Raw genomic sequence first — 10339 nt, 5'->3', positions numbered from 1 at the left:
TCGCACACCTGGCTCATTGGCTGAGGCAGCGCTCTAATCCGAAGGCGCCGCCGGGCCCGGCCAGCCAATGGGAAGGCTGTTGCTAACACGCCGCAGTTATTTTTAGCTGGTCCGGCGCTCGCGCACCTTGCGGGTCTCTCGTCTCCGCCGCGGCGAGGCCGGCCCTGCTCTGTTGGAGGCGGAGGGACATAGGCGTGCGGAGACAAAATAGTCCGGGAGGCGGGGACCGCGTGCCGGAGGCGGGATCTCCGCTCCCGTTTCGGGGCTGCGGAGGTGGCCGTGCCGCTCCTGTCCTCCCTGCGGCGACGCCAGCCCGCCCGGTTTGGCGCTCGCAGCTCCCCGGCCGCATCGGGGGTCGGGGATGCCGAGGGGTCTGCAACGATGGAGGAAGCCGGGATTGCCCGTAGGCACGGCCTTCCCGAGCTCATCCACTGTAGCAGAGCGGGGGACTCCACCACGGGGGTCTTTGCGGACGTGCTTGGAGTGTGCGGGGAGTTGTCCCTTCGGGAGTCCCGGGACCGGCCTTGCCACCGAGCTGGGGCTTGACCGTAGCCATGGTGCGTGGGGGCGGGGACCATGCCGGTCGGTCCCGAGCCTCCCTGCTCCGTTCGACTCCTCTCCCAATGCCCCGGTCGCCTCAGGTTAAGCCGTTTGCGGGAATCCTCAGGTCAATCCCCGCTAAGGCCGCGGCCCCCTCCCTCCTTCCCTTGAGCCCGGATCTGGGATTCTCTCGGTGCCCGGTGGCTATACTCTCTGCCGCTCCGGCCCCCCCCGTCCATCCCGGGGCGCTGCGGTCGGCGACGGAAGAAGGAAGTAGTCCCGGCCCGCCCACCGGGCCGCATCACGCGGGGCGGGAGCGGATCCGTGCGCCGAGAGGTTGCTAAGGGTGAAAGTTTGCCGTGAGTTGGCTCACTCGGGGCCAGGGCGCGGGCGGCTCTGGGGTACAGCAGCGGAGTCTACGCCACAGTGCCGGGCCCGCCCCGCGCCGCCGGGGACAAGGGAGGGAGGGGACGGACGAGACGGGGCAGAGCAGAGACCCGCTGGCAGCGTCCTCGGCCACCGCGACAGCTGCCAGCAGCCGCCGGCCTGGAGCGAGGACGAAGTAGTGGGGCCGGGGGTGCTTCGCTCTCTCACACCCCTTCTTGGGCCGGGACCCCTCCAGCGTGCGTACTCTTTGTGGGCGCTGTCTGAGAGGGTTCATCGTCCCCCCTCCCCACCAGGACAGCGATTTACCCGTCCGTGGAGTCACTGTGCGGCTAAGGTCCCCGGGGGAATTAATGGGGCTTCAAGGGAGAAGCGGTGGGGTGAAAGTCACTCGGTCGGGGGACGTTTTGCAGTGCCCCAGTTCACCATTTTGTTCCTTCTACAGCCCAGTTTGAGGGGCGGGGGGGTGGCGGGAGCGGGATGCGGCTCAGCCCCAGCCTTAGCAGCCCAAAAAAGGCAGGCTGGGCCGAGGGCGGCGGCGGGGAATCGGGCTCCCGGAAAGGGGATGTCGCCGGGGTGATCCCTTTCGTGCACGACGAGCTCCGATGGGGAGAAGCCTGGCGATAACAAAGGCGCTGTCAGGGGCTGGCTGGGCTGCTCCACCCCACATCCCCAATCTCCCCCGGACACCCCGATATGTGGTGCCCGCTGGGTGTGCGGGGCCAGGAGCTTGGCCCTTGTTGGCATAAACCATCCATCCGACCGCTGTGTTGGGAGCCTTGTTTGTACTTTCTGTGCCCCCACTGGGGCGAAGGGGACAAGCAGCGGAGGGCGGGGGGGGGGGGGGGAGGGGAAGAGGGACAGAAGGATACCGGGCTTCTGGCCTGCCGGGCTCTGTCCCGCAGCCGTGAGGGGCAAGCAGCGGCGGGGTGGGGGACGCGGCCGCCCGTCCCTGCCGAGAGGGAGGGAGGGGAAGAGAAGGGGAGAAGGGGGCGGCTGCCCGGCGGTCCCGGGCCGCGGGGCGTGTTCCCGGCCGTGGGCAGCGTCGGAAAGGGCGGGCGGGCCGCAGCGCGCATGTGCCGTGGAAAATTTTGTGCCCTGCCCCGGCGGGGGCCGGGACGAGCCGGGCCGGGCGCGGGGCACGCCGGGAGCCGCAGTCCGGGGAGAAGTAGGTCGCGGGGCGGGGAGGGGGAGCGGGGACTACAGCTCCCGGCGTGCCGGGGACGGCCGCGCCGCCGGGGATGGGGAAGGCGGCGGGGCTCGTCCCCGCGGGGCCCTTCGTCTGGTGCGGGGGAGCCTCTCCACCGCCCTTGGCGGGGTGCTGGGAAGGGCGCTCTCGTTCCAGACGGGTGTGTCCGGCTGTAGGACCGCAGGCCGCCGTCTGTTTAAGTCCCGGGCGGCCGACCCGTTCCCAGGGCCGGGCTTCCTTCGGGAGCTCGTAAAGGGATACCCGCAAGGTCACCCGCCGTGTTGGTGTAGCCAGGAGAAGAGGGAGTCGTTCCCATGTTAGCTCTTCTCTGTTGCAAGTGATGGTCTGGCCTCTCCCCTTCAGCATACCGATAGACGGGGAGTCTGAGGGGACTCCTGCCTTCCCTCCGCAGAGCGGAGAAACAGCTCTTTGTTCCCTGCCAGCACCTCGATGCTCTGCCCATGTACAGAAAGCCTTTACTTTGAAAATACTGGCGTTTATGGAAGACCACTCGGAATATCTCTTAAAATTGATATTCAGTAGTTTCTTCTCTCAGAGCCATGCTGCTTCAGCTGTATTTCGGTGGGTTTCGGGGTTTTAAAAAATGTCTTTTAAAAATTATTTTATCATATTTCAGTGCAGTAGAAAAAGATTGAGGGGATCCTACAGGAGCACATCTTGCCATGTCAACGACCTGAGGAGCCAGTGACTTTTTTTGTGCCTTCAGCAGGTATCAATTGTATGCCATTACCTTGGCAGCTGTTGGTGCTATTAGGCTGACTAACTTACCTGTTTCATAAACAAGGTAGAGAGTATCCTCTTCTTAGGAAAACAGGAGAAAAGAAAAAAAAGGAGATAATGTATAATTGTACCTCCTCACTGCTTTCTGCAAAAAGTTGATGAGGAATTGGGGTCCTCAGTGTATATTGAGACAGTTGTATAGCAGTTAGGATGTTAACAAATTTTGACCCCTGTTCCTTTCCCACTCTTTAATATCTGCTTTCTTAATAGGTTTTGGATCTGGAGTAGATTTATCGCAAGATAAAATACTTAGAAACTGGCCATTCTCTTCCTGTTTAATTTGCTGGGATCCCAAGGTGTCCTCTTCTCTTTTGAGTGTCTCAAAGCCGAAGAAGTTAGAGAGCTCTATGTAATCCTCCCTTGAGGTAGTATAGTCTGTACAAGCTCTTGTTAGGGTTTAGGTGTGCTCTTTAGGGGTTTGCTTCATACTTAATTTCTGTGGAGAAGGCTCTGTCTCTGTGCCAAGATTTTTGCCTTCTGAAAATGGCTTCTTCTTAACTGTTCTTAGAAAAACTGTGGCTGCTTATTTCATTGGTGTTTATCAATTCTTCCTTGAACTTGGTCAGGTTGAAGTGACCTACCAAAATTTGTTACATTGCAGTAACTCCTTAAAGCAAGTTTTAAAGGCAAGACTTCTTTTCCACTCCTTTGTTCTCGTGTGTTTTTATGTTGCTGAGTCAACTCCAAAGGGGGTTCCTTCCAGAACTGGCCTCCTTGTTGGCCGATCTCAGGTGTGAGATGTGTTTCTGGTTACCACCTTCCTAAAGCTAAGCCTGTGAACATGGAGTAGTACAGAAAAAGCGTAGAATCTGCATCCCTTATTTGCAGTAAAGCTTCAAAATATTTGAGGGCATCTTAAAAATTATTTGATCCATCCTGTCCACTAAACTAGATTAAGCAAACAAGTCTGGTCAGTTTTTAATTCCTCCTGACCTAGGCCAGCATGGATACCTGGTTGTGCTGCTGGGATTTTACAGGGGAGTGCTGACGATGTATGTTTGCACTCTATCCCCACCCCCAAATAATTGTCACACATCATAAACATAGGCTTGAGTGCTGTGCAAGAATATCCCTAAAGCCCATTTTAGGAAAATGGTTGAACACAGTGTGTCTCTTTGAGCAAGGTGAGGGCAGCTGGAAACAGATCAGCCTCTGACTAAGCTGCCAATTAAAAACTGGATATTCTTCTTTCCCCTGGAGAGGTGTGGAGGCTACTGGAAGTGTACTTCCTCTTAAAATATCTGTGGTCATCTTCTTTTGATGAGTGACGGAGCTGTAGTGCTAACATACCTGGTTTGGAGGTTTTTTTTGTACCCAGACAAACAGTTATTGCGAATCTGTGTATAATGGGCGGGTTGAGTGTTGTGGTTTTGCATTGTGCTTTTGTGGGTTCTCTGCATTTCAGAGACTTCTTCACAAGGCAGAGAGAGAGGAGGAAGGATTATTTCAATCTTTGGCAGGCAATTTCAGTTTTTATTAAGTAGGTACCTGATCCTGGCAGAGCTCATCTTCCCTCTGTGCAGGGATAAGTAACATGAACTGTATTGGAAGGCTGTTGGCATGTGTTTATTTTGTGATCCTATGCACATTTAATGTCCCACTCTCTTCCCTCAGGAGACTTAAACTGAGGTTTTTTGCTTGTAGCTAAGCAGAGTCTCAGGTGGGCTCACTTAATAAGATATGGGCCCACCGGTCGAGGGGATAGTAAACATGGACTGGCAGCTGGTTCTCTGGCACCCTCCCTCACTCCTTCTTGTCCCTTCTGTGCTTGTGCCAGCAGCATGTGGCACTCAGCACAGCTCCCTGACCTCCCGGAGGAGAGGCTGGCCCTGCGCGTGGGCAGGTCTCTGCACAAAGCTGCTGAGCGAGTCACGAGGCTGTTCAGGTGCCGCACTTGGGCTCTGGAGAGGCCGGGGCAGGTGAGCCATGCTGGAAGCAGCCAAGTGCCAGGGCAGGAGAGGAGTGTTAGATGTGCTGATAGAGCTCTGCCAGAGCAGACAGCGGCCTGCTGGTTTACCTGCCTGGTAGCAAGACGGGTGTGATGTACGTATTTGTGTGCCGGTACTGGCTACACCCTTATGTCTTCTGACAGAGGAGCAGGGAGAGTTCTCCCCATCAGCATCCCTCTGTTTTGAGGACCGGTAGATTTGTGGTGACTCTCCTAGAGAGTATTACTTCTTGTTAGTATTTGTGTAAACGGTTCATTCTGTTTGTTCATGAAAAGGCACAGTTGTTTATCTCAACAGGTGGAGAATTGTTGTCTTCTCTAGTCTTCATCCATCCTTTTCTGTCTTTCCCTAGGTCTGTTTGGAGTCAAAACTTGTCTATGTTCCTTTTTTGTCACTTTTAATACACTGCCCTGACTGGCTTGCTGGGAAGAGAGTATGCATCTGGAGATCAAAGTTGCTCTTAACTTCATCATCTCATACCTGTACAACAAGCTTCCTCGGAGGCGGGCCGACCTGTTTGGTGAGGAGCTAGAGCGCCTGCTGAAGAAGAAGTATGAGGGTCATTGGTACCCAGAGAAGCCTCTGAAGGGATCTGGCTATCGCTGTGTTCATATAGGGGAGACGGTGGATCCAGTGGTGGAGCTGGCAGCAAAACGGAGCGGGCTGGCTGTGGAGGATGTGCGTGCCAATGTGCCAGAAGAGCTGAGTGTCTGGATTGATCCTTTTGAGGTTTCCTACCAGATCGGTGAGAAGGGCTCTGTTAAGGTTCTCTACCTAGATGACAGTGAGGGCTGCAGTGCACCAGAGCTGGACAAAGAAATCAAGAGCAGCTTCAACCCCGATGCCCAGGTATTTGTCCCTATCGGCAGCCAGGACAACTCGCTGTCCAACTCTCCATCCCCCTCCTTTGGCCAGTCACCCAGCCCCACCTTCATCCCTCGCTCTGCACAGCCCATCACTTTCACCACTGCCACCTTTGCTGCCACCAAGTTTGGCTCAACCAAGATGAAGAAGGGTGGAGGAGCTGGAGGAGGGGGTAGTGGAGCAGGGGCTGTGCAGCAGCCAAGAATGGTCAGATCTCCCACCACCAACCTGCTGAAGCACAAGGGCCTCTCCCTGTCTATGCACGCTCTGAACTTCGTCGGGAGTGCTGGGAACCAAGCCCCACAGTCACAGCTCTCCCCCAATGCCAAGGAGTTCATTTACAGTGGTGCCTCGCCAGGAGCCAGCAGTCTCTTCTTTGATGGTGTTGCCAGTGAGAGCCAGGCCAGCAGCATCCCGCCAGCATCACAGTTCAACACCAGCACAGGTGGTACCTTTGATATGGCTCAGGTCTTCAGTGGCAGCACCAATAGCCTGTTTTTGGAGAAGTCTCCCTTTGTGGAAGGACTCAGCTACAACCTGAATGCCATGCAGTATCCTAGCCAGTCGTTCCAGCCTGTTGTCCTGGCCAACTGAATATAAAGGAAGGGAGAGTATTTTGGGGCAGGGTGGGAGGGGGGAAACAAAAAAAACAAGCAAGAGGGAGAGAAAAGAAAAATAGAAATATACAGAAAATATTAAAACCTTACAAATATAGGTTCTTGGGAAAAGAGAGAGCTCAGTGTTGTTGCGTTGTGCTGGTAGCACTCCTGAAGCACTGAATTGTTTTTTAACTCAGTACCTGTGCTTTTTTTCCTACTCACTTTTTTACTCCTTGAAACGGGTCTTGGGCTCTTTTTTTGGTTTGTGTTCCGCCTTCTCCCACCCCAGCCCAGGACTGGTGCAACTGTAGGTCACAGTGCTCCTGATTGCCTGCACCACTCCCTGCCCCACACTGGACACAGGGTCCTTCCACCTGGGTGTAGGGATGTCATTTTCATACTGCTGTGCTGGAGAAGGGACAAGAAGAGTCAGTGTTGGTGGGGACACACACTCCTGTCATGTGCTAGCCAGAATGGGTGGGTGAGCTTGCTTTTTCTGTTACAGCTCTGCATGTAGATGGAGAACATCCCCTGTGCCCACAGATGCAGACCATTGTGCTGTTGTGGCTCCAGCCCAAGCTGGCATCAGCTGTTCTGTCTGTGTGCTGAAAAGCACTGACCCTTCTCCTTGACCATCTCCCAGCACGTCACAGTCAGGGCAGAGCATTACTGTGAAACGGCTTCTTCCTGCTCCCTTCCTCATCTGCACTTCAGCTGTGGCTACAGGGGGACAGTGCTTTGAGCTTAGTGGCTCTGGTTATTGGACCTTTTTGTACCTGAGCAAGAGGGCCTTTTTATGCTCTCTCAGGGCTGCCCAGTCTACATGACAAGCCTCTGTGGTGTAGAAACACCACCTGCCTCTCTCTGTGGCTTGGGGAAGGTGGCACAGAACCAGCTGGACCCTGCTTGGATCCTGCCCCCACTTCCCAGATGTTCTCCCCAGCAGCAGGGGCCAGCATGCACTTGGGGTGGCCTCTGAGGTCAGAGTTCTCATTATCTGCTGTGAATTCATCTTGTCTCAGAGAGGAAATTCCTTCCTTTTTAGTTAGTGAGGCAGCACAGATTTTCAGGAAGATAAGTGATGTTGAAGCTGCTGTCTTGAGTGGTAGCATAAGAGTTCATGCTTTCAGCCAGGTACACACCTGACTAAATCCCTTCCCTTGCCTTTCTGGAGAAGCATGAGGAGGTGGCTGATGCAGTGAGAAAAGAAAGCACCTATCATGAATTTCTCATTCCAGCCAGATTGCATCAGCATGGACAGCAGCAAGCTTAGGGCAGAGCTGGGATGGGCTCTCCGAAAGCAAGTGGTCATCTCAGCCTGTGAATGTATGGTTCCTCTTCACAGCAGGGATGAGATCTGGGACTCTGCAGCTTTCTCCAGGATGATGTGCTGCAGTCAGGCAGTAGTGGCTGTTCAGCTTGATCCCTTCTGTGTTGAGGACTCCAAAAACCACCTTCACAGAAAGCCAAAGGAGGGCTGCTTCATGCCCAGGAAGGCTGGAGGCTTTTTAGGTGGGAAGGGAGGTCTCTTTGGAAACTGCTGTGTGAGCATGGAAGTGTGCAAAAAGGAGAGAGATGGAGACGATGAAACTCCAGTCTTTCAGGTTCTCAGTTTAAATGAAAAATAAGCTTTTGCTGCTTCTCAAACGTGAGGTTTGATTTTCTTTTAATGATGCTTCTTGGAGCACAGTCTGAAATCCACTCCTCCTGCACTTGTGGAACCAATGTGCTCTTACAAGGAATCTGTTTCAGGTGAGATGAGCTTGACCGTGTGCTTTTCCTGCTCCTTTCCCTGAGATGGAGGCACTCCAGCTGCTTTTGTAGTTGTGTTGCCAGTGAGCATTTGCAGAAGGTAATGGGCTGTCCCAGAGGGAGACTGTCTCTGCCCAGAGCTCTCCGAGGAGAGTTTCCAGTGCACCCTTCCCCTTGATGGGTGATGGAGCACGTGATACTGACGTTGTGCCCAGCATAGGTTCCCAAGCAGGCTGCTCGTTCTTGGGCTATGACCAATGCAGCAAGTGGGTGAGGAGAGCAAAGCCCAGCCAGTTTCCCCAAAGCTGATAAGCCACAACCTCAACCCTGCAGGTTTCCAGACTAGGACAAATTGATGAGGAATGGCCCAGCTGTTGCATTTCCTTTTTTATTTCCTTTGAACCCACTGCTTTTAATGGATGCTACCACTGCCATTGGAGTCCTTCTCCCCAACAGGGTGCTGCTGGATGCCACCCCACATGCTGCACTGGACTCTTAGGGGTGCTCAGCCCCTGATGGCAGGACCTGGCCCAGTTGCCCCCCACTGTCCTCACATCTGGCAAAGCTACCCGCGAGCTGCTGCCATGAGACAGTGTGCTCTCCTCCAGCACAGAGAGGGAGGGAAAAAGTGGGGATGTCCCCTGTCCAGCTGCTTGTGTGAGTGAAGCTTTGATGCTGCTTAGCCCTGCTACATGTATTATACCTGCTTTAAAAATAGTGGTGTGAGTGGAAGGAGGAAAAGAAGAGGGACCAACCTCTTTGCATCTTACAAGGAAAACTGTGTGCTTCAGAAATGTTCCTCCAGCATCAGGCAGCAATGGAAGCTAATGGCCTTTTCAAGTCTTTTCTAGTCTTGGATGTAGACGTTCAGCTTCAATTTTATTTTTTAAAAACCTGCACTAATTTACCTGGTTTCTTAGGAAGAGAAGAGAGTTGGGGTTTGTTTTTTTTGTTGTTGTTGTTGTTGTTGGGTTTTTTTACTTTTATTTTTTATGGGTTTATGTTCTTTTTGTTGTCTGTTTGTATTGGATAATTTGCTACATTTGTAAAATGTAAGAGGTATATATAATATATGTATATTTCTAACGTAAAAAATGTAATTTTTTTCTTTTCAAGATTTTTTCTTAAAAAGAGGAGAGAAAAAATATTTTTTCAGGAAAAAACTTTAAAAAAAAAAAGAAGTGGTGAAGATTCCTTTCTCCCCACTCAGCCTCCCTTTCCTCCTGCCCCTCTCCAAGGAGTGAATTGACAGTTGCTTTGTGGGAGAGGAGTGAAAGAGGACACAAGAGTGTGTGTCTCCAAGTGGAGGGTTTCTGTGTGTGCTCTGCTTGGGGCTTTTTTGGAAATGGGGACTACTGAGAGGGCGAACCAGGGGGTTGCTGTCTTCTTCTTTTTTTTTTTTTTCCTTTTATTTTTTTCTTTAGCGAAGGAGGAATACAATCAGAGTTTTGTATTCAGAATGTTGTGCAATATTTTGGAATGGGATATTGGTGTGTCTAGAGATTTAGTTAAAAAGAAACAAAAAAAAAACCACAAAAAGGTTGATCAAATCTGTACAGTTTCTATTGTTCCAGATTTTTTTAAGTTTGTATTAAAAGCATGATATAATAACCGTTTGTTGTGTGGTATGTGCTCAGTGCAGCGACAACACCTCGGGTGTGCCTGGTTTTGGGTAAGGAGGGATTCAGCTGTCTTTGGATGAACTGGTGCTCAATGTCAACCTTGCAGGCAAGGTCATGGTTTCACAACATTATGAAAAGATCACTGATGCCCAGGATTGTGCAACATGGCCAGGACAGCTGTCTCAGTGACCTCTCCTGCTCCCAAGAATAGCAGTGCAAAGGAAAAAGTGGCGATGTGCCTGGCCATCCCTGGTCCTGCCATGATCCAGTTCCCTGGAGCAGGGGGAGGAGAGGAGGGATCCTTTGGTGTGTGGTGCTTTGAGAGCCTTCAGTCAAGCAGCAGAGTTCCTAAAATACCCAAATTGTGTGGCAGCTCAGCAGGACCATCACCTATGAGGCTGGGTTATGTCACTACATGGAGTAAAGTTCCCTATGGCAATGTTTCCTGCACAGAGATGCTGATTTGGGGGTTATTTCTTTCCCCTCTGCACAAATTAGTTTGTGTTTATCCTGGGCTGGCTGGGGTACTTGCTGAGCAAAGGGAACATTAAGGTACATGTGCAGGCTCTGTGCTCCCTGCTGTGCATGTTCATCCGAGGTGACTTGCCATAGTGGGGTGGGCTTGGGGCTGGATATGAG

At 52.7% G+C, this 10339-nt stretch overlaps 1 protein-coding gene across 1 annotated transcript; it reads left to right on the top strand.

Annotated features, from left to right (window-relative positions):
* The first annotated feature begins 2292 nt into the window (after positions 1-2292).
* On the top strand, positions 2293-9691 carry TOB2 (transducer of ERBB2, 2). The gene is made up of 2 exons (XM_066320110.1): positions 2293-2843; positions 5216-9691. The coding sequence occupies exon 2, from the start codon at positions 5299-5301 to the stop codon at positions 6319-6321; it is 1023 nt and encodes a 340-aa protein (XP_066176207.1). The 5' UTR covers positions 2293-2843; positions 5216-5298; the 3' UTR covers positions 6322-9691.
* Positions 9692-10339: the final 648 nt, after the last annotated feature.

Source organism: Sylvia atricapilla, chromosome 5 (assembly GCF_009819655.1).
Source record: "Sylvia atricapilla isolate bSylAtr1 chromosome 5, bSylAtr1.pri, whole genome shotgun sequence".
NCBI classification, from domain to species: domain Eukaryota; kingdom Metazoa; phylum Chordata; class Aves; order Passeriformes; family Sylviidae; genus Sylvia; species Sylvia atricapilla.
The sequence above is the reverse complement of the archived record's forward strand: the minus strand, read 5'-3'. Positions and strand labels throughout refer to the sequence as shown.

Bases quoted from the DNA above. Each gene is read 5' to 3' on its own strand.
- TOB2 (XM_066320110.1), top strand. From the start codon at position 5,299: ATGCATCTGGAGATCAAAGTTGCTCTTAACTTCATCATCTCATACCTG.